General features: G+C 43.3%; 1 protein-coding gene across 1 annotated transcript in view; it reads left to right on the forward strand.

The window, feature by feature from the left end:
- Positions 1-22,743, forward strand: part of TANC2 (tetratricopeptide repeat, ankyrin repeat and coiled-coil containing 2) — a 192,334-nt gene that overhangs the window by 39,626 nt on the left and 129,965 nt on the right. The window contains exons 2-4 of the mRNA XM_009999327.1: positions 11,470-11,541; positions 14,234-14,236; positions 17,530-17,598. Of these exons, the coding sequence (XP_009997629.1) occupies positions 11,470-11,541; positions 14,234-14,236; positions 17,530-17,598 (144 nt within the window). The remainder of the gene's footprint in view (positions 1-11,469; positions 11,542-14,233; positions 14,237-17,529; positions 17,599-22,743) is intronic.

The following is a 22,743-nucleotide window of genomic DNA, read 5'->3' on the forward strand; positions in this document are numbered from 1 at the left end:
CTAGAATGGTATTTTGTTCCACTGCAAGAAAGGAAACAATTTGTGCTTTAATGCAAATGAAAACATGTTTGTTTTCATATCTTTGTTTAACTTCTAGCTCTAGATTATGCCTCATAGGAGCTGCTGGGTTACTGAATAAGGGTAATTGAGCTGTGGAAGCTCCTCTGGGTTTTGTGTCACAGACACATTTCTGGTGAGCTGGAGAAGGCCTGAGGCACACTTGGGCAGAGTGGGAGAGAGCTGGTGTGTGTACTGGTGGGGTCCATGGGAGATGGTGGGGCCTGGGGAGAAACTGCTGCTGGGAGCCTGGGAGCTGGCATCTGGGAGGGTTTGCTTTCCGCTCTTCTGGGCAGCGATGAAGGTGGGTTTCCATTTCGTGAAGATGGGTTTCCATTTCACCACAGTTGAAATGACATAGGGATTTCCACAGCAGTGAGAAGCTGTGCTTTGGAGAAGAGGAAGGGCAAAGGGATGGGCCCATCTCTCTTCTCTCTGTGCTTGAGTAGGGTTGAAGCAATGTCTGGCTGTTTACCACTTCAGAGTGACTTCTCCAGCTGGCTGGTTCTACCCAAACACCTAGTTCTGAGCGAACTAGGTGTTCCTAGTGAGTTCCAAGTTCCTTGTGAGATAACACTTGGTCACTCCAAACTACAATTTCTGGTATGTTAGATCAAAAATCCCCTGCTCAGGATCCAGTTTGCCTACTCAGTCAGTAGCAGCAGCAACATGGAGTAAGGCACAAGTGTTGACATTGGGGTTAAACCACTTCTTTTCACATCAGTTTTCAGTTTTCCAGATGGAGTTGTCTGTGCTGCAGATGTTGGAAGTTTGGATTCCAAGGTGTGTTCCTCAGGTCAGACTTACATTTTTGCTGTATGACATAATGCTGAGTTGCTAAGGAAGCCTGTCATTTGTGCAAGAGAAATACTTGGAAAAGACCCCCTGGGCTTGGAGAGATTGCCTGGACAGTGGTGATGCAGTTTGCTTGTGAGAAGGGAAAGAAGGTCCAGGTTAGCAGCCTGTGGAGGCAACATAACTCACTTACCTGCAAACCTCATTTATCTTCTGGATGTCACATAGTTTGTTAACAAAAGGTATTTTTCTACTTGTCAGAACAAAAATCAAAGTTAGAAGTAAAATGCAAAATAGCACAGTAATAATATTTTGCTGGATGGTGCTGAGTGAGCTGTCAGGCCCTCAGATTTTGATAGCAAAGCAGATATTTTGCCTGAACTGTTTCATCTGGAACTGGGTTTTCCATCTCATGTGTAAGAAGAAATTGTAAGTTTCTTCCAAAACAATTAGTAAAGTAGCAATCTGAGTATTTGCTCATGAATTCTGAGCAAAACGTATTTGCTGTAATCAATATTATGTCCAGTTATTAAACCTATTTATTGTCTTGTGAAACAGGCAATGCTTACATTTAATCCCACATCAGTGAGGTTATTCCTGATTCTGGTGGTTTGATCAGCTTTCTCTGTTGTGGTTCCTCATCCTTTGTTGAGGAGGTGGATAAAATTCCATCTCTTGTGTCTACATTTGTGTTCCTTACAATGACTCCTGAAGAGGCGTGTGCCCCTTATTTTGTTCCTCTCTGAAAGCTGCAACTGTCTCTTATCTCTTCATCCTGGGTGATTCTCTATTGCCCCCGTAGGAGCTTGAAACAATTTCAGAAAAATAAAAAAGTTGATGCATGTAGATGGCTGCAAATTAGCACCTTTCTGATTTGGTGAGAGTAAACATCCCATTCAGCTGATTGCTTCCCACACTGTCCTGTTAGATTTCATGGAGTCTCCAAAAAGACCAGCTTTACATTTATTTAAATGATTAAAATAGTGAACAAGTGAGGCTACTTCTGTCCCTTTTAGTAGCTAGATGGGAAGATTGTTTGTCAAAACAGTTTTTAGTTACAAGTAGTGAAAATTTGAGGAGTAAATCTAAACAGAATTACTCAGCTAAAGATGCAGGGGACTTTACATTGCTTATTTGGCTGAATTTTTAGAAGCACTGATGTGATTTAACCCAAATCTCACTGACAGTGGATGGAACATAGGGAGTCTGAGCAAGCCCAATTGTTTTGAAAATTTACTTCACTAATCTAATTTTATATTGAGTTTGTATCCTGTTATTTTTTTGTGTGGTTGTTTTTTTAAACGAATATGCTTCTTTAAAAGAGAATTGCTGCAGTGTATATTTGGTCCTTTTAGGGTTGTCTATATGAGAGAAATTAAGTTAGGATGAGATTTAAATTTTATCTAAAGGATCACGGATGTTTTAGATGTTTTATTTAAAAAAAAGGTTATGGATAAAAAGAAGTCACTGAAATCTCCAATGTGAAAATTCTGATAGACATTCTTACACAACAGTTAGGAAATTGTAATTGAATAGGAATAAATTGACTTTTGGGGGATCTTTATATTCACTCTGACTATTCCAAGTCCCCATACATCTGCTTTTGCCCTCTCTCACAGCCCTGTTCCACTTGAGGAACCATGTTTTCCTTACAGATTGCTTTCAGCTCTTCAAATTGTTCCTTAATGAGCTGGAATACAATGCCAGGTATTAAGGGTAGCTGGCCTTTGTTTATAAATTTAGATAATGTACTTATTAATGCCATTTTAAAGTGCACAAAGTCTAAAGCAAACACATCTTTTTATGGTTAGGATAAAATCTGTAATGTAATTTCCTAAGTGTTAATGGAACAAGCAGGGCAGCATGTGAATCATATTCTGGTCTTTAGGTGTATGAACACTGGCAATAATTCTGGGTGTCTGCCCTCCAGTCTGCCTTGCTGCAGCCCTGGCTCCACAAAGAAATGGGTCTGTCATGGTGAACATTTGATGATGTCCAAGGTTGTGTTCAAAGCCTGGGATCAGTGCATTCTTTATGCCAGTGCTGACTCCCCAGTTGCTTACTGCTCCTGTGTCCAGTGGGACTATATTTAAGATATAATAAGGTAAAACCCCTTATCTCTATTAAATGTATGTTAATTTTCTGCTTTAGAATCATAGAATGGTGAAGGTTGGCAGGGACCTTAAAAATCATCAGGTTCCAACCTCCCTGCTATAAGCAGGGACACCTCCCACCAGCCCAGGCTGCACAAGCCCCATCCAACCCGCCCTTGAACACTTATAGGGATGGGGCAGCCACAGCTTCCCTGGGTAACCTATTCCAGTGCCTTTCTACCCTCATGGTGAAGAATTTCCTTCTCATGTCCAACTTAAATCTCCCTCTTCCAGTTTTAATCTGTTCACCCTCATCCCATCCCTCCCTGCCCTTGTCCCAAGCCCCTCCCCAGCTTTCCTGGAGCCCCTTCAGGCACTGGAAGCTGCTCTAAGGTCTCCCTGGAACCTTCTCCAGGCTGAACACCCCAACTCTCTCAGCCTGTCTCCAGAGCAGAGCTGTTCCAACCCCTCAGATCATCTCTGTGGCCTCCTCTGGACTCTTCCACAGCTCCATGTCTTTCCTGTGCTGAGGGCTCCAGAGCTGGACACATTTCTCCAGGTGTATTTCAAAACACAGCCTGGCACTTCCATTTTCTTAAATACTTGTATTTTGTTTGCAAAAGAGAAGCAAGTCTTTTGATGGCCTATAGAGTAACAATTACCAAATGCAATGTTCTACTTAACATTTCTGTGCCTCCCATCTCCCATTGCTTTGTGGAATAAACTCTCCACAGCTGAAAAGCTTTTACTTGTGTGTTGGGTGGTTTTTACTGTGTATTGGGGCAGTGATGTGACTGAGGTGGGCTTTTTCCTTATGGACATTTGGAAATGTCACTGCTTAGCTTACCTCTGAAAAAAGTACCTGCCTTTGCTGTGTGCTCTTGGCCCCTGAATGAAGATCATCTGGGTGTGTGTGAAAGTGCAGGAATTCGATGCAGTTTAATTAACATTATTTAACATTAATTGCAGAAAAGCTCTGTGCAGCCAGTAGTGTGTGTCTTATGATTTGTGTGAGTTACCAGGGCTGTTGAGAAGGGGTTCAACACGTTGGAAAGCTTTTTAGTGATGAGGCAATTAGTAATCCAGACCTGTCCTGTAGTTCCCAGCCCCTCCCTTCACACCCCAGTGCTCCCACTGGGGAGCTGTTCTGCTGGGGTGGTTTATTCTGTTAGCAAATTAATTTTAATGGGAGTTCTAAATATTTATTATAATAATATGAGTAATACTGCTTTTTAGCACAATAACAATGTTTGCATTTGTTGTCTGAAGCACAAGACCCCCTCCCAAACTAAAGAATCAGGATTTTATCCTAAAATGGCCCTTTCAAGTACCAACTCGGGCTGCCCTCCCCTCTTGCTCCCTTGGGGTGCGTTTTGCCTCAGTCCAGGCCCCGCAGGCTCCCGGCAGAGCAGCAGGAGGTTGCGTTTGGCACATGTCACATTCCTCAGCCTGGCTGGAATCCATCGGGATTGCTGGGAGCGGGATGTGCAGCTCGCTGGGCTGAGCGGCTGCGGCTCCGGGCAGCGCTGCCCTGAGCTCCCGGGACCGCTCCCGGGACTGCTTCCCGCCCCGGGGGCACTTTCATTCCTGGTTATTCATCGTTTTGCACCCGCCTGTGCCCCGGGAGCAGGATGGCAGTGGGGAACCACCTTCCCGTGCGTTCCGCCGTGCGCCAGGCAGACCTTTCCTTCCGCGGGGATGCCGGGCTGGGCTGGGAGCAGATCACTTCCTAACTCCTGGACTGGCTTTCTGTGAGTCTCCTGTGCTTTCCAAATACAATTTTGACGGGATGCAGTTTGCAAGCATTGATTCCTGAGCTGTTGCAGGGGAGCACGCCCTGGCAGGCGCTGTCAGAGCAGCAGCTCATCTAATGCAGTCAGTTCTTGCAGCAGATTTCCCAGCATGCGTGGAGCAGCCTGACCCACCCTGCTATTTTTCTTGCCTTAAAAATTGCTTTGTCAGATAAAAGAACTGGGAAGACCTTTAGTCACTTGGTGTGTTTTAGCCACTGTTTTAATTAAATGGGAGAACGAGAATGTTGGGCTGCTGGGATGGGGTTTTATTGAAGACTTGTCTTTTGCCTTGGGTGTGCACACCTGGCAGGGAGGGGATGCTGGAAGTGCTGTGCTCTGAGCTGACAGCAGATCGTGCTGCTGCATCTTGCTCCTGTTTGCAGGCTGCTCTTCGTTGTGATGCAGTGCTTTGTGCAGTGGATTTATTTGGTAGGGTTGCTGAAAGCCTTGGGATTCTCTTTTCCCCTCAGGACTGGTCCGTTCAAAGGACTGAGTTCTGTGTATTGGAGAGGATTTGTTGTGTCATTGGTTTTAAATGGGAAACTGGTAGAGTAGAGGGTGGGGGGGAGCAACGCAGGCATTTCTCAGCCCCATTTATAGGAGAGGAGACTGCTTTTCTGGAGCTGCTACTCAACATGATCGTGTTGAGAGCGGCTCCGGGCAGCGCTGCCCTGAGCTCCCGGGACCGCTCCCGGGACTGCTTCCCGCCCCGGGGGCACTTTCATTCCTGGTTATTCATCGTTTTGCACCCGCCTGTGCCCCGGGAGCAGGATGGCAGTGGGGAACCACCTTCCCGTGCGTTCCGCCGTGCGCCAGGCAGACCTTTCCTTCCGCGGGGATGCCGGGCTGGGCTGGGAGCAGATCACTTCCTAACTCCTGGACTGGCTTTCTGTGAGTCTCCTGTGCTTTCCAAATACAATTTTGACGGGATGCAGTTTGCAAGCATTGATTCCTGAGCTGTTGCAGGGGAGCACGCCCTGGCAGGCGCTGTCAGAGCAGCAGCTCATCTAATGCAGTCAGTTCTTGCAGCAGATTTCCCAGCATGCGTGGAGCAGCCTGACCCACCCTGCTATTTTTCTTGCCTTAAAAATTGCTTTGTCAGATAAAAGAACTGGGAAGACCTTTAGTCACTTGGTGTGTTTTAGCCACTGTTTTAATTAAATGGGAGAACGAGAATGTTGGGCTGCTGGGATGGGGTTTTATTGAAGACTTGTCTTTTGCCTTGGGTGTGCACACCTGGCAGGGAGGGGATGCTGGAAGTGCTGTGCTCTGAGCTGACAGCAGATCGTGCTGCTGCATCTTGCTCCTGTTTGCAGGCTGCTCTTCGTTGTGATGCAGTGCTTTGTGCAGTGGATTTATTTGGTAGGGTTGCTGAAAGCCTTGGGATTCTCTTTTCCCCTCAGGACTGGTCCGTTCAAAGGACTGAGTTCTGTGTATTGGAGAGGATTTGTTGTGTCATTGGTTTTAAATGGGAAACTGGTAGAGTAGAGGGTGGGGGGAGCAATGCAGGCATTTCTCAGCCCCATTTATAGGAGAGGAGACTGCTTTTCTGGAGCTGCTACTCAACATGATCGTGTTGAGATGACTTAATCCCTTAATAATTGAGAGAGAGAATTAACAGCTATTATTATTTGCTGTCTGCTTGCCACACCATCACCCACTCGAGCTGCCCTCTGGATTTCTGACCCCAGTTTCTCTCCAACATCCCAGCTGGAGGGTTGTTGGGTGCTGATGAGACAGCATCTTTCTAAAATGAAAATGATATGTAAGTCTTAGTGGACTTCCTTAACACTGGGATATTTTAAAAAATTTAAAAATCACTGAAGTTTTCCTCCCTCTCTTTGCTACCTACCAGAGAACATGGATTACTGAGCCAGTATTCTACTGTGTCATTCACTTCCCCTGTGGCATTTGCAAAAAATAACTTTTCTGCTTCTATAGAAGCTCCTTAGCCAGGTTTATCTCGCTCTGTCAGATCTTTATTTTCAATTAACACAGATATCTGTGTGTTTCTAGCAATGATTTCACGACCGATTTACTTTTGGTGACCCCTTTTCGATGTGGCATCTGGGACTGGTCAATAACTGTGGCAGTTCAGTGTTGACTGTCCTTCCAGCAACTGAGTTGATTGCACTTCCGTGAGTGATACTGTCTGCACACTGTTGTCCAAAGGGTAGGTCGTGCCTGTCAATCATAGGTGTTGCTCAAGCAAATACTGACAACTACAGAAAGCATTGTATAAGTAAAATACCGATCAGTATTTTTGGAACAACACAGCCCAATCCCCACACAGAGGTGAACACTGTCAGGACTGTAAACTCAAGCACTAGGAGGTTTGAAAACGTGAGAATTAATGTTCCCTTAGCAACAATCATTTGCCCCTTTTTTTGCATGTATATTAAGATAACTCTTTAATTATGTATAGTATTGTTCCCTGGTAACCTTGCTTCTCCACTGCAGGGAAGGGAGTGTGCTCAAAATTTTGATTTGTAGCAAAGAGAGATAAAAATGAAATAGTTTAATGGCTCAGCTCTTAACTGTGGGCTGTTCCTTAGCTTCCTGCAGCCCTCTGCCTTTTCACCATACATCTGCAGTTCTGCAGGTACCAGCCCTCTGTGCTGCCTGGCCTTGGTTTGTTTGTATTTTTTATATTTTTATTGCAAGTATTCATCATTCCACAATTCCTGCCTGCGAGGGAGAAGGTGCCAGCTCTGCCTGGAGGCACGAGGTGTGCGTGCAGATACACTCCTGCACAGAGGGGAAGGGGACAGCCTGGCACCAGCTCTGCTGAGTCTCAAAATATTCCTGATGAGGAGCCTGTGGATAGTTTTGAGGATGCCTGTTGGGAGCCACAGCCTTTGCTGCAGCTGCACCCAACACCACTGCATGCCCACCAAAGACATCATACATGCTGACTCATCAGATTTCTTTTTTCCTTTCCCACCCTCTTAAATTGATTCAGGAAGTTAATTTACTGTCATGTTTCTCTTCCTCTTAATAACTTGCAAATTACCTGAGAAATCCACAGCAGGCTCTGGACCCTGGGCAGCAATTCCTGTCCTCAAAGCTGATGGCTTTGGCAGCAAGTTGGCACTGTTTTGCATCCCAGTGTTGAAAAGCTTTAGAGAGCAGGACCCAGCTCTGCTACCCTGGTTTGTATGAGTGCTGGTTTTGTTATGGCCAAGTGACTGTACAGGAGAAACCTTGTCCTTCCAAGTGATCTTAAATAGATTTAATTCCTATGTAGACATGGAGTATCCAGCAGTACTGCTGCTGGTGTTTAGTCTGGTGTCACTAAGCTCACATTGTGTAAATTAACTGAGCTTGGAAGACACCTGCTTCACTCAGTAGGGAAGCTGACTTCTGAGGGACCCAAACCTGTGCTTTTTTGGGCTGAAAGCTGATGGGGTTTTCTTTTAAAATAAAGAATGTGCTTGTCTCAAACTGATTCCATTGTAGAAAATCCAAGTAGGATTTAGATTGGTGGTATTGGGTAAATTCCAAACAGCAGCTTCCATTTCCTCCCTACCAAAAAGGTTGTAATAATGGATAAACCTTGTTTTTCCTGTTAATGGGAGAACCAGATTTTGGGAGAGCTACTGACCAGCTGTGATAAGTGCAGGTTGGTGCTTTGATGCTCCAGTTATCCTAGTGCACCTTGTGTCATGAAAGCAAGACATCTCCTTTTGCTCACAGCCTGGTCCAGCACCAGGTGGCACAGGTCCCCAGGGAATGATGGTGTATTTTTTACTAATCTTGAATGTTGTTATATTTAAAGCTAAATTTAGTCCTTAAAGTCCTTTATTAATTTTTTTTCCCCCTTAACTTTCAGAACCTTCCCCTCACTGTCAGGCATATATAAGAGTTTTTGGGGATTATGTTGCTCTTTGAGGTGAATTAGCAGAAGGGCATTTTAAAGTTAATTTGGAACATCTGTTTATGATAGTGGAACTATTATTAACGTAATGACATATTGGCTGCCTTTGGTGTTCAGGAGTATTTAACTGAGGGTTAAGCTGTTATCTAAATCTCATTGCAAAGTACTATGGAAAAAGTTACTCTCTGAATTAAAGAAGAAATTAAAACCTGTTTCACATGACAAAACATTCCTTTGATTTGGCATCATTTTAAAAACAAAAATTGCATCAGATTTTGAAGTCTTATTTCAGAGAGTTTTTTAAACTGCATTTTAGCCCTACTATGTTGTATCTTCCTGTCCATGGGGACCTCTTGGGTTATTCTCATGGCAGGATGGGGCTGTTGGTCCATCTCTGCCACATAACTGGACTGTTGTGTGAGTGATCTCCTGTGAGGTCCCATCCTGCAGCAGATCCTTCCATCAGAGTCCATCTCCACTGGAACCAGTCCAGCCTTCTGCCAGCTTTGGACCAGGGGGGAGGTTTTGCTGGGACCCACATGGGGTTTAGTAGGACTGTCCTGGACAAGGTGTTTGTTTAGCATCACTCACAATAACTATGCCAGAAAAATAATACTGAGTTTGTCTTTTGGTGATGATTATGTGGCTTTTGATAAATACAGGGTTTCACTCCTGATTTTAATATTGTGACTTTCTCTTTGTAACTCTCATCTTTTGGAACTTTCATTCCTTATAATTATCTTGTGTTGTGTATTTATATTTGGAACTCTTTATGTGTTGTGTATTTATATTTGGAACTTTTGTGCTCTTCATAACTTAGAGACTGTCCATGTGGGCTTGTAGTTGAGGGGCCTTTAGTGTCAATGATTGTATCTGTGTGCAAAGCAGTGTTGAAAACCAGCATCACGTGTGACAAGTAAAAATAGACAAGGTGACTTATTAGTCCTTTGTTAGGTTAATGCTCTTTTATGCCAGCTGGACTGTAGGAAGACTCAGTGTAACTAACCCCCAGAGGGCATCTCCAGTCTCCTAAAGGCTCCTTGAATAAGTCAAAACTGCAGTCATATTTGCAATGTCACATCCTTGCAACCTTCTGGAGACAGGCTGCAAGAGTTGGGGGGTTCAGCCTGGAGAAGAGAAGGCTCCAGGGAGACCTTAGAGCACCTTCCAGTGCCTGAAGGAGCTCCAGGAAAGCTGGGGAGGGCCCTGGGACAAGGGCAGGGAGGGAGAGAACAAGAGGGAATGGATTAAAACTGGGAAAGAGGAGATTTAAGTGAGACATGAGGAAGAAACTCTTCCCTGTGAGGATGGTGAGACACTGGCACAGGAAGTGTCCCTGGAGTGTTGAAGGGCAGGTTGGATGAGGCTTGGACCAACCTGGTGAGGTTGGGAGGATGCAAGGAGTTGGGTCTACATGATCTTTTAGGTCCTTTCCAACCCAAACCAGTGTGAGATTCTATGCATCAGAATAGAAAACTGAGTAGGGAAAATGTTGTGGCCTGTGGCCTCCTTGACACCTGGCAGTTGTGATGGCTTATCAGGCCATGAGCAGTTGGTTTAAAATACAGGATTTCTGGGATGCTTTGGCTGGCTGTAGGATGCTGAGCTTTGCATGTAGCTGGTGTGTGAGCAGGGCAGAATGCAAAGGTGACAGAAAATTACATCACTGGCACCTTTTCAAGGTGGCAGCAGGAAAACTGAAGGCTGGAAGTGTTTTGCTGAGGGAAGAGGAGACAAAAAGCCTCTCCATGGCCTGGGCTGTGGTCCTGTTGGTTTTTTTGGGGGGGTGGAGTTAGGCTTAAATTTTCAGTCACCTTGTTAAGTCTGCCGTTGTGCTCCAATACACAGCTTACCTTCCAAGCCAGATTAACAGATGTAACTTGCATGAAATATGAGTTGATGAAGTTGAGTTACTTTATGGCATAGCACACCTGCCCCACAAATAACTTTGGACATATATAGAGATATAAATATAGATATAAGCATATCAGAGTGCAGCTGCTTTTAGTATAATAAAAAAGTATAAATTCTATAATCAACTACTGAGGTTTTTAAACAGCTATTTATGACTTCGATTACCTCAAAACTATTTTTAAATAGTCTAAAAACTTCCCCTTCCCCTGCCATAAGGTGTAATAACCTCTGAAATACATCCTGCATTTTAAATGCCTGGTTTTGCTTTTCACAATCTGCAAAGCTTGATGAGTTTTTTGCTCTCAACTTGTATAAACCTTGTGCACTCAAGCATCTTTATTGATGTGTGTATCTATTGTTTCTAATCTGGTCATTTGATCAATGAAGACCAGCATGTAATTAATTGTGTAATATTGTACATCATTTCCCACTCTTCATTGGTCCACATGGATTAGTTATTTGCTAACTACAGTTGTTTTCCTAAACAGTTTCAAGAGGATGTAATAAGAGTGGTTTTGTTCTTCCCTGCCTTCCCATTTTTTTAACTGGCAAATCATTTTTGAGGGAAACCATTTCAAGGAATACTTTTTTTTTAACCTGGATCTCTTTCATCCTAAGCTTAATACTTTTTATACTTTGATTTAATGGACTGAGGTGAAGATGCACAGTTTGGTTGCTATTTCATTTCAGTATCTACGGGGTCAGTAGGAGAAATGAAAAGCCTACTTAGATCCTGAGGACCTCCCAGAGCTCTTTTGCTGGGGAGGAACTGGAAGGAAGAGCTCAGGAGTCTGTCACAGTTTGCCCCACTTTCAGTCTGCAACAGGGACCTTTGGTTCTGCTGCCCCTACGAGATAGGAGATGGTGCGCAAGGAAAAGTTGCATCTGCCTGACCTGTCCACTATGATGTTCTACTTCTGCTGTTTTGGTTCTCATGCAGATGGAGGGAACGAGGAGCCACCAGACCGAAGACAGGCAAGCGTAGACTCCCGCCAGAGCCGATCTGGGCAAGGTAAACCTGAGTGTCGTGCTGCCTCCCTGCCTCGCTGCTCATCCCTTCACCTTTCTCTGCACATTCTGTGTGCTCCATCGTTCTGTGTGCTCCATCAGACTATGTGCTCCTGCAGAGTCCTGTACCCATTCTTATTATCCACATACCTACAAACTGACCAGTGTTCACAAATCAGGCTGCCTTTGTGTAGTGGGAAGGGGTTGAGAGGAATTCCCTGCAGCGTCACCCTTGTGTGGCCGGAGGTTGTTGCTGGTGTGAGAAGCCTTCACCCTGCACCAGTGCAAAGCAAAGGGCCACTGGTATGTGGTGACCACTTGCCTTCCCCTTTATTGCCAAGGGGAGGACCAGGCACCTTTCAGTGAGCAGGTTCTCCTTCCCCCCAGTCCCTGGGAAGTGACAGAGAGGGGTCCTGTGCCTTCCTGCCCAGGGACTGAACTTCATTTTGTTTCATCCTATAGGACAAAAGGTCCCAGAAAGACAGGAGTAAAAACAGATTCTATATTTTTTAAATAATGATTCTACATACTTTTGTTGGTTATCCATCATTCACAAGAAGCTTGGTGACTAAAACTACCACTAAAGCCATGTAAAGGGGATTTCTGTCACTGACAGCAGCAGCTCTGACATCTGCCCTGTCCTATGTGTCCTTTGAAGCAGTTTATTTAAAGTTTTAAGCATTTGCTCATTTGTGAGGGTTGTGAAAACGCTGATATTTTCAGACCGTTCTAGAGACTAAGAAGCACATTTTGGAAGCCTGGCTCTAGTAGGTGCTATGTGCAGTGACTTACTTTCTCTTTCAGATTGCAGCCATAATTTTCCTTTCATTTAGGTTCAAGTCTATTGTTGTCATGGTGTCCTGACTTATTATGGAGACATTTTATCCAGAGTATTGCTCTTTTTTGGCAGTATCCCAGCGTTGCCCAGGCAAAATTAATGCAAGTGACCACAGCCTGTGATCAGAATTAGGGGGATTGGAATTCAGAGTTAAAACTTGGAAGCTCTGTGAAACATCAACAGCTGAAACTGCTTGGTTAGCAAAGGATCATCTTATTACTATTTTTAAAATGTATTATTTACAATGTTCTTATTTTAAGGTAGAAGAGTGGAATAAAATTAGGAAGGAGCAAGGGAGTTTATAACTACACAATATTCCATGTTAGCTGGCATGCAGGTCACTTTGGATTTCTGTGCTGGGGAATATAGAATCACAGAATCACTCTGGTTACAAAAGACCTTCAGGAAGGAGGAATGGTTGCTCTTTTCCAGACACTCTTAGATCAAGTTGCTGCTGTTGGGGCTGAGCCTTTCCCTCTTCCTCTCCCACTGGTCCCTGGGATGTCCTTTGGTTTGTTTGCATTTTGTCCCTCAGTTTGTTGTTAGGAGCTGCAGCAGCTGCTGGGTCTCCCCAGACTCATTTCAGACACTTTATTCTCTACATTTCAGCCTCTTTATTCAGCATCTTGGCTGCTGTGGAAAAGTACCAGTTTGGGGCAGAGGACATGGGGCATTTTTTTGTAAATACTTGGCAAAGAGTGATCAACCTATGTCTGTTTGCCTTCATGAGTATCACTCCAGGAAACGCAGTAGCCAGCAAGAAGTTTAACCATGAGAGGGAGTAGAGGGGGAAACAGGTAAAAAAAATCCCTCCAACTTCTGGGAGAAACAAGCTTCTCTCCTGAATATTAGGATCAGTGGATGTGACTGTAGATGCAAGCTTTCTACAGTGTGGAAGAAGAGTTTTGGCTCCATAAAAGTATTATCTTTAACTTTGCCCTGTTCTGTGTCCATGTTGCTACCTGTCTGCACATGTTAATGTGTATTTTTCATATTATTGGTGTAAGGGGTTTTATTATGCTTAGATAAACGAGCCAACTGAAGTGAGGTCATCATCTTGCTTGTGTTTAAATTTCCCTGTTGCTGTGTGTGATGCCCAAGTATTGCAGGTGTTTGTAAAGCTTTATTCATAGAGTCATTTAGTATCTTGGAATGCTTAAAGAAATAGTTGATTAGTTCAAATACACTTTGCAGTAACATTTTATTTCAATATATTTTATTGACAAACTTGGAGTTCCAGATCAGCCGTGAATGATCCCTGATTTGAGGGTTTGATAAACCAAATATTCTTTCTGACTGAAACAAATTGAAGAGTGTTTCAATTACCTTGTTAGTGTGTTTGTTTAGTTTGTCAGGGATGAGAAGGAGATTTTGACATCTGTGGCAGGGAAATAGTATGGTGTGGATATTTTGTGAGTTCACTGGTTTTGTTGAAAAGCAGTTGAGGGAAAATACTCCTGAAAACTCAGCAAAGTTATAATTACTTTTGTTTCTATATAAGATGCTGCCCCCAGTTGCCCTTGATTTAGGTAAAGATTGGTCAACAATACTGCAAATTTACACCATAACAACCAGTTAAATGCACACAGACTTTTAGGTCTTTCCCAGACCTTATGCTGCAGAAGATGCCTGGTGTTTATTATAGTTCCCTCAACCTTTGAAGTCTAGCCTGAGAAAACTTGCAACTTTGTTTTTAAGAACTAAAATCAATGATGGCAAATAAATATATATTAATTTCTGGTGCTAAATGTATTCTGAAAAAACATCATAGTTTGTTCCTGCCAGTGCCAGCTTTGGCACTGATGCTGGTTTGCCTTTCCTGGCACTCAGGTGATTTGCAGACTTGCAGAGTCAGCAGGAGGTGTTCAGCTCAGAAGAACCCTGGAAAAAGCAAAGGACTTGATCAGCTTCTTTCAAGAAGCTCTAAATGGAGCCAATAATCACAACTGCCAGTGCACAGTTGGAAGAAGTTATTTCTTTTTTTTCCCTTCTATTAGCAGCTTGGTATCAAATTATGCCCTCCTGGAAAAATTATGCCCAACTGCACCAGCAGACCCACTGCATCTTTTGGTTCAGGAAGAACTGAGAAGCAGGATGATCAAACTTGGGATTTGGAGCTGTGCTGAGCAGCAGCTCTGTCCTGTGTGTCATGTATGGGCAAGACTGGCACTTGCTTGCCCCATCCCTGGGGCATGGGGTGTGAGGTGTGGTGGAAGGAGATGTGAGGAATGGCAGTGTTCCCACCTCTGAAGCTGTGGTCGTTGTGTGTAGCTCAGATGTGTGTCAAATGACCCACAAGTGCCTGAGTGTGGGTGGGTGCTGTGGAGTTGCCTGTTGCTCTCAACTCCCTCTGTAGTCCATGAAGAGGTCATGAATGGAGTCAGTGGGGTGTCCAGGCTGGAATTCTTCTCTTTCTGAACAGAAACCCAAAATCTTTCATTAGTTGAATTTTGTCCTAAACTCCAGTCCTTCTAGATAAGTTCCCTTGATGTAGACACCTCTTTTGTGGACAACAAATAAACCTGAGAGGAATGCAGCTTTACACACCAAAGTGCTGCTGGTGTGTGTGACTAGAGAGGGCAGATGAAGTGCTTTGGGGATGGCCACAAGCACAGACCCAGAGTCTGCAATGAAGCAGAGCTGGTGGTGGGTGGTCAGGGTGGCACATGGCAGCATCACTTGGATGGTCTCGGGTTGAGAAGCAAGGCTGAGCTGCTGCTGCTCACGAAGACATGATAGTAAGTGCAGTGGAAAGGTGTAGTAGTTCTAGGTTCTAAGGAAAAGGCAATAATTCTAGTTTCCTCTGACTGTAGCCAAATATTTTTTTCTGTATACACACACACGTGCATCTATATATACGTATATATTTGGCTCTCTATATATATCAAAGGCATGATACTGTCAGCAATAGCATCTTTTAGCAAGAACAATCAAAAAAGAACAGAAAAATAGCAGTGATCTGTTCCCCCTGAAAAGGCTGTACTCGTTAGAGCATTGATGTGCATACTTAATTAAAGCAGCATGAAATTAATAGGAAAACACCGGTGTCTGGCTCATGGTTCGTGGCAATAATGACAGTCTCTGATGAATAAAACATATTGAACTGTAGCACACTTACATGGAAGGTAAAGAAAATCACCTTTTAAAGGATTTGGCTTTGAATCTGTGTTCTGTTAACCACTGTGAATGTGACAAGTGTTCAGCAAGCAAGAGAGTAAGTAAGAGGAGTTTGGATTGTCAGAACTGGTGTGTGTGTAAAGGTTTTTAGTGTTTGTTTTGGTTTCTCGTAGAGAATGGTACAACAATGCTGAGAAATGTCCCTGGAAGTTGGCATCAGTAATGGATGGATTTTAGCCACAAATGATGCTACCTCTTAGTACACTTGAGGAGCTTGGCCAAGATTTTTGACAGTTATTTCAAGATGGGTTTTTCCTCCACTTATAAATAATACATTGTTTTGGTCACATTGTCCCTTGGCTGTCTGGGATAGAGTTAGTCCATCATCTCCTAGAGTACCACCTATTTAAGGCATTTACTCTTTTTTGCTTCCCACTTTGGTCTGTGTGCCCTTTCAGTCTAGCAGTGACCTTTTCTCTTTTAAACTTGTTCTTGGCAAGCCATTGAGATCCCCACAGCTATCCAAGGGAAAAAAGCTCATGAGTGTCTTCATGGAGGAAAATTTCAGTAGGCACTAGAAGTTAAAATCCATCTCTTAAAGGTGTGGCACGAGTGTAATCTTCCTACATTATCTGTACTGAAATATTAATGTGACCAGTTGTAAGTTGGTTTTGCAGATGAATGATGAGTTGTCTGTGTTAGGTTGTTAATCGTATTGACTGGAGGAGGAGAACCAAGTGTTCTTGACCAGAGATTTCCATATTCTACAGCTAATAGGGAGGATCCTCACAGCTCCCACATCTTGCTTATCTGGGCACCTCCCCTTTTTTTGCCATTAATATTTATTGCTGCAGTTAGCAATGTGTGTCTTCAGTGGTTTATCTCCTCTTGTCATGTAATTTGGTGTCTTCCATGTGGATCTGTAGTAACGTGACCCCCGAACAGGCTTCATGTGGCTCTGGGTGCCTCCCTGTTAGGGGAGAGCTGGAGGTGGTGACTGCTTTTGGAGGCTTCTCTTCTTCTGTTTTGGGATGAGGTTTTTTTAGGCTAAAGGTCCTCATAGAATCCCGGAATCCCAGACTGCTTTTGGTTAGAAGAGGCCTTAGAGATCATCTAGTTCCAATCCCCCTGCATGGGTGGGGACACCTCCCACCAGCCCAGGTTGCTCCAAGCCCCATCCAACCCGCCCTTCAACACTGCCAGGGATGGGGCAGCCACAGCTTCCCTGGGCAACCTGTTCCAGGGTCTTACCACCCTCACAGGGAAGAATTTCCTCCTCATGTCTCACCTCAATCTCCCTCTTCCAGTTTTAATCCATTCCCCCTTGTCCTCTCACTCCTTGCCCTTGTCCCAAGTCCCTCCCCAGCTTTCCTGGAACCCCTTCAGGCACTGGAAGGTGCTCTAAGGTCTCCCTGGAGCCTTCTCTTCTCCAGGCTGAACCCCCCAACTCTCCCAGCCTGTCTCCAGAGCAGAGCTGCTCCAGCCCTTGGGTCATCTTTGTGCTTGTCTCTGGACTCACTTCAACAAGGGCCAGAAATCTGAGCCTATGAATGGTCAGTGAGCTGCAGCTTAAGCTTAGCTGTGAATATGGACACCCTTAACCTTGTGAATATTCTCCCGCTTACTCTGCTTCTAGCTAGCTGGAACTCCTGCTCTTATCCCTCTTTGTAGCTCAAGAACATGAGATTTGTGGCATATCTCTTTTCCCCACACTTTTAGCTGGAAGGTTTTTTAGAAATACACGATCTAAATGCACAACAAAAAAAAATACTGCTTTGTCTGCCTTATATTGAAAACTGGTGACTCTAGGACTCTGACAGTCAGATGTTGACAAAAGTCAAAATAACTTCTTCATGGCTGTGCTGTTCATAATAGGTATAATTTTTTCAAGGGAAGTGCTAAGATGGTGCAGGATGAAGAGGAGAAAGCAGCTTTCCCCGTTCCCCCCAGCCAGGCAGTCCTCTGTCTAGGAATGATGAAAGCAGGATATTTCCTTGTATTCTAACCACTTCCTTTGTACTTTTCTGTTCCCACCAGGCACCTCCACAGAGAACGACTGTGCTTTTGAACCAGACTACGCTCTCCCACCTCTCCCAGTGACCGAAGGTATGCAGCACATTCGGATTATGGAGGGCATGTCCCGCTCCCTTCCATCCTCCCCCTTACTCACACATCAGTCTATCAGTGTTCGGCTCCAACCTGTGAAGAAGTTAACTGGTAAGGACTTTAAATAAAGTTCAGTGGGGCTTTTAAGGTCCATTGGTGCAAAAAAAAAATCTGTAAGAAAAGGCTTTGAACAAGCTTCTCTGTTCAAGTCCTCGTTTGTTTGGTGTGATGGCTGCTTCAGTCAAAACCAGGAATGGATTGGATTTCATGCTGGTAGAGAAATCTTTCTGTTCTGATAATGATTTCTCTGTTTTACAAATAATCCTTCAGTTTTCTGTGTTTCAGTTCCACTTTGTACTGTGGAACTGTGGAACACTGCACAGTGTTACAGTAATTTGAAAGAACTTCTTTATGCACAGTGTTACAGTAATTTGAAAGAACTTCATGCTGAAATGTTAAATGCTGAGAGAATACAGCAGCAAAGTGGGATTTTTTCATAGTTCATACCTCTTTTCAAACTGTTTTGTTTCTCTAATCTGCTGGGATTGTGATTTGAACACCTAGAGATTTTTAAATAGTTGGATTTTCAAAAACACTTGGAATCTAACATCTGTTTGAAAGCCTGACAGTGTATTTTGAGTGGTAATAGTTTTGAGAAACTTGCTTCTTGCCTGAAATCTGACATCCCTCCGTGCCCATCTTTAAAACTGATCAGCCAGTATGCTGTGTTGGTACTGAGAGAAATCTCCCAAAAGAATATTTACCCAATATAATCTGTTCTATTACAAAAGGGAGCTCTGAGACACTTTTACCTGTTGTTTTTTTCCCTGCCCTCTGGTGAAAGGAGAAGCTGAAAAGGATGGGAGGATCAGTTCCTGAGCTGTGGGTCTTGTGGTGCTCTGAGCTCAAGGTGCAGGAGAATCAGGCAGGAGGTGATATGAAAAAAGGACATGAAATAGTTAAAAGGCAAGTTTCAGTGCCTTGCTCAGCTGCCCTCAACATGAGTTTCCCATCACTAAGAACTGCTAATGTGTGGCTGAAGGTCTGCCTGGCAATGTGAAGGTGTAAAACAGCTTCTTTGTGGGAATGAGAACAGCTCTGCAGTTCAGAGGCTGGTTCTTCAGGAGAGCTGATGTTGTGACACTGGGAGGGATTTGTGGATTTGGGGGTTTTTTTGAAACACTTCCATTTTCAGTATCCTTCAGTTTGCAGCCCTAAGTCCATCTGTAATGTATGGCTGGTTTGTTCCTGCTTTTCATGGGTTTTCTCCCATGATTCTCACATTCATCCAGCTTCCTTTTCCTTCTAGTTTCTGAGTTACGTGTGGGGATTTTCTTTGGTGTGGTTTAGTAGAGGCAGGTAATACCAGCCAGTTCCATGGGCCTTTATCCAGTTAGGAAAGGACAAAAAGCATTATATTTTACAAATAGTTTAGGCTTTGGTAGTGTCTTTATCTCTTTTTTTGCTCTTCTATCCCCTTCTTTTGTCTATAATCCTCTGTGGTTTTATACTCTTCTGTTGTAGCTCTGAGTGACGTTGTATTCATGCATCTACTTGAGCAGTTCATTACTCTTCTCTGAAATATTTGCAGAGGGTTTAAACTGTACTCTCTGGAAAGAGCAATTTTTCTTACACCACTGCAGCTCCATTTCTCTAGCTCCATTTCTCTAGTGATGTCCAGCCTGCTCAGCAAACTGCCTTGGTGTAGATCTTCTGGTTTGTCAACAGACGTGAACCTCCTTTCACTTCTCAAAATCACAACAATTCACCCTAGTAGATTCAACTCCATATATTCATAAGTATCTCTTTTCAGGGCCAGTTTCCATTTAGCTCCAAACTCAGAGAGCTTTTGTTGGGTTTGGCAGGGATGCTGTTGGAGTGTCCTGCTAGTTCCTCAAAAGAGCAGACCTTGGAATTCCAGCAGTGGTTTGGCAGGTAATGATTCAGGGCAAGGGCTGGTGGGCCATGCAGACCTCAGGGGTTTGGGCAGCTCACAGACACATCTGCTCCAGCCCCAGTGACAGGGGCTTGTAGAGCCACATTGCAGACATTCAGCTGCTGAAGATGCAAACTGCTCTGTTGGTCTGGAAATTGTGTGATGAAATCCTGCACGAGAGATGTACAAAGTAGGATGACACCAATAAAACACTGATAATTGTTAATACTTAAGAAAATGCAGGCTCCTGCTTTTGTTTGGAGGTCTGTTTTGGGGCCACACACACAAACTGGTTGGAAAGATGACTGTGTCTGTCTTCTACTTGCATGCTTATCCTTTTTCATCTGTTTTAAATATCCTGTTCTGAGTACACCCAGTCTAGGATAGCATGAAAAACACATGCCAGTGTTTTGCATGTTCATCTCTTGATGGCTCCAGGGGAGCTCCTGGTCTACTTAGAATTCATTGTGTGTTTCGGTGTGTCGGTGGATTAACGTGATTTTTAAAATTATTAGTTTAATTTACTGTTGATACTGTAAAAGGAAGGTGTTTATTTGACATCCGCATGCAGTCATTATAGGAATTTATTTGCTTTCATTAAGGTAATGTGCAAAGGAACTGGGGTAGTAGTGCTTTCTGCTCTTTTATTCATAGTATTTATCTCGTTTCAACTATTCCTTATCATCTCTTTTTTGTTTACTACTAATCTGAGACTTACAAAGCAAAAAAAATCTCTCAGAAGGATATTATTTTGAATGACTGACCAATTACTGTATCATCCAATAAAAAGGTGGGGTTTTTGACCTGTAGTTTGTACAGACCCTCCTCATTTTTATTCATTAATAAAACAGCACAATCTGTAAAATAAAGAAAATGTGGAATTAATATTAGATTTGTGAAGACAAGTTCACAAATAGCCTTGTGCTGGTTTTTGATGTATTTCTCCCCTCTCTCACTCAATACCCCTCCCTGATTTTAGAGAAGTCTTGGAAGTGCCCTTGTAACCCACTGAAAATCTGGGAGGACTGATAAGCAACTCGGTCCCAGAATCTTGGTGTGATTCTGGGAGCTTGGAGATAAGAACAAGCACCCAGCAGTTTGACAGTAAGTGCATGGAGACATTGCACAAAGTCCCACTGGCTGTGCTGGTTTCCTCTTCTGCTTTGTCTCGTTCTGCTGTCCAGTTGTTAATCCTACACAATAACAGCAGTGATTCCTTTTGGAACAGGGATGAGGGTGATTCTGGGAAACTGCAGTGCTACAAAGAGGGGCTTTTGTCCAGCTGACAGTTGCCACATGGATTTTTCAAAGCGACCTTCAGAGCATAGAAAATTGTTGAAAAATTATCCAGTTGTAGGGGCTCTTTCATGCTGTTCACTTCTTATATACATTTGTGTGTGACTAACCCATTCATGTCATAATTTCCATGTCTGTGGAGTAGTTGGATAGAGGAATGGTACCATTTGTTACATAAAAAACTTGGTTGTCTCAAAAATATATATATATATTTATTTTTTTAACTAAAGATTTCATTACTAAGACCATTTTTAACAAAATGTGACTGAACCAACATCCATATTTATGCTGCTTCACAGATGAAAATATAAATGCAAAAGACTTTTTAGGCTCTTCATGTTTGAGGGCTGAAGTATCTTGGCTCACTCTGGATCTCCACGTGTCCCTTCCTGTGCAGTCAAGTGCGTTTGTGAGCTCAGATGGGGAGGGAAAAGCAGCTACTGAGATGGTCCTTTCTCCTGGGCATCAGGGAGTGGCATAAGCATGAATCTGGGCTTCAACTTAGCCCTTAAAAAAAGGAATGAAACCTGTATGGTGTGGAGAAGCTTGCCTAGTAGAAACTGCTACCGATCTATTTACTAATATGTTTATAATACGATTTTTTAAAGTTGTTAACCTGGCTGATTTGTAAACGAGTCAGCTTTTCATCCCCAGAAAAGTTAAAACATCCACTTTTGGTAAGAAGCCATAGGAACATATCCCACAGTGCATGAACTTACTTTCCTGAGGAGCTGAGGTCACATGCTGACATGTTGATATCTGGGTTTTCTGTGTGTGGAGACTTGGCTGCATTTAGAGGTTGATAAATATTCAGTATGGTTGCAATTTTCCCTCTGCTGAATAGTCTGGTGATTAAGAAAAAACTAAGGTCATTGTGGCTCTAAAGGGTGAAGTAATAGTAAGCATAAGTAATCAGCTCTCCCCCTCCTGCCTCTGTAACCTATTGTTTAGCAGTAGCTAAGAACATACTTAAAATCAGTGTGTTCAACATCAGTTTATGCTGTTTAATAATTTATTTTTTATAACAACAGTGGCTTTATTAGCAAGTGTAATGTGTTAAAAAAAAAATCCATCATAAAAAGAAAAGAAAAAAAAAGCTCTCAGGCTGGTATCAGTTTACAGAAGACGCCATTTTGATTTCTGTCTGGAATAAAATTAGCACTTAAAAGTTGCCAGGCTTCCTGCACAAAGAGAGCAACCATTTTCAAAGCCCTTGGGTTAAATATTCTTTTATAGATCAAGAGTGTATCGTTGATGACTGAAAGTCATGGCTGCCATGAAAATAATGCAGTGGCATCACATCCCTTCATTCAGGAAAGCCTCACTTTTCAGGAGGGTGCTGGCAAGCATGAATATTTCTAAGTGCTTTCCTGAATCCCTGCCAGAAATAGTAGCCCAGTGTTGTATTGGGTTAAAAGATGAGATATTGGGCTGAAAGACTCGACTCCTGATGCTTTTATTCTGTCGCTATGGAACGCACCACTTGCAAAGAGGTTTGTACAAAGCCCAGTGCTGCACCTCATGAGGGATTTTTAATTGACATGCTGTAAATTTATATGTGCAGGGATAATTTTATTCATTGCTGTACTTGGCTATTTCTGGTTTTTTTCTGTTGAGTGACAGATTGCAAGCTTTAGGATTCTTTTAGAAAGAGCATGAGTGTGTGAGTGCCCATACACAGAGGGAAGAGGAGAGAATATTATTAAGAAATTAAGGAAATAAATCCAATTTTTCTAAAAGTGGCCTAGATGTTTAGGTTCAGATTCTCAAAGGCCTCATCCCTCCTGCATCCATTGTGAATTAGGTGCTTTGGTCTCTTTGAAGACATGGAGCTGAGGAATCAGCTTCATTGCAAACCCCTTGCTTGGAGAGTGTTCCTCCCTTGCACTTGGGGAATGTGGAAACTTTCCCTA

This window comes from Chaetura pelagica, unplaced genomic scaffold, assembly GCF_000747805.2.
Source record: "Chaetura pelagica isolate M959 unplaced genomic scaffold, ChaPel_1.0 scaffold625, whole genome shotgun sequence".
NCBI classification, from domain to species: domain Eukaryota; kingdom Metazoa; phylum Chordata; class Aves; order Apodiformes; family Apodidae; genus Chaetura; species Chaetura pelagica.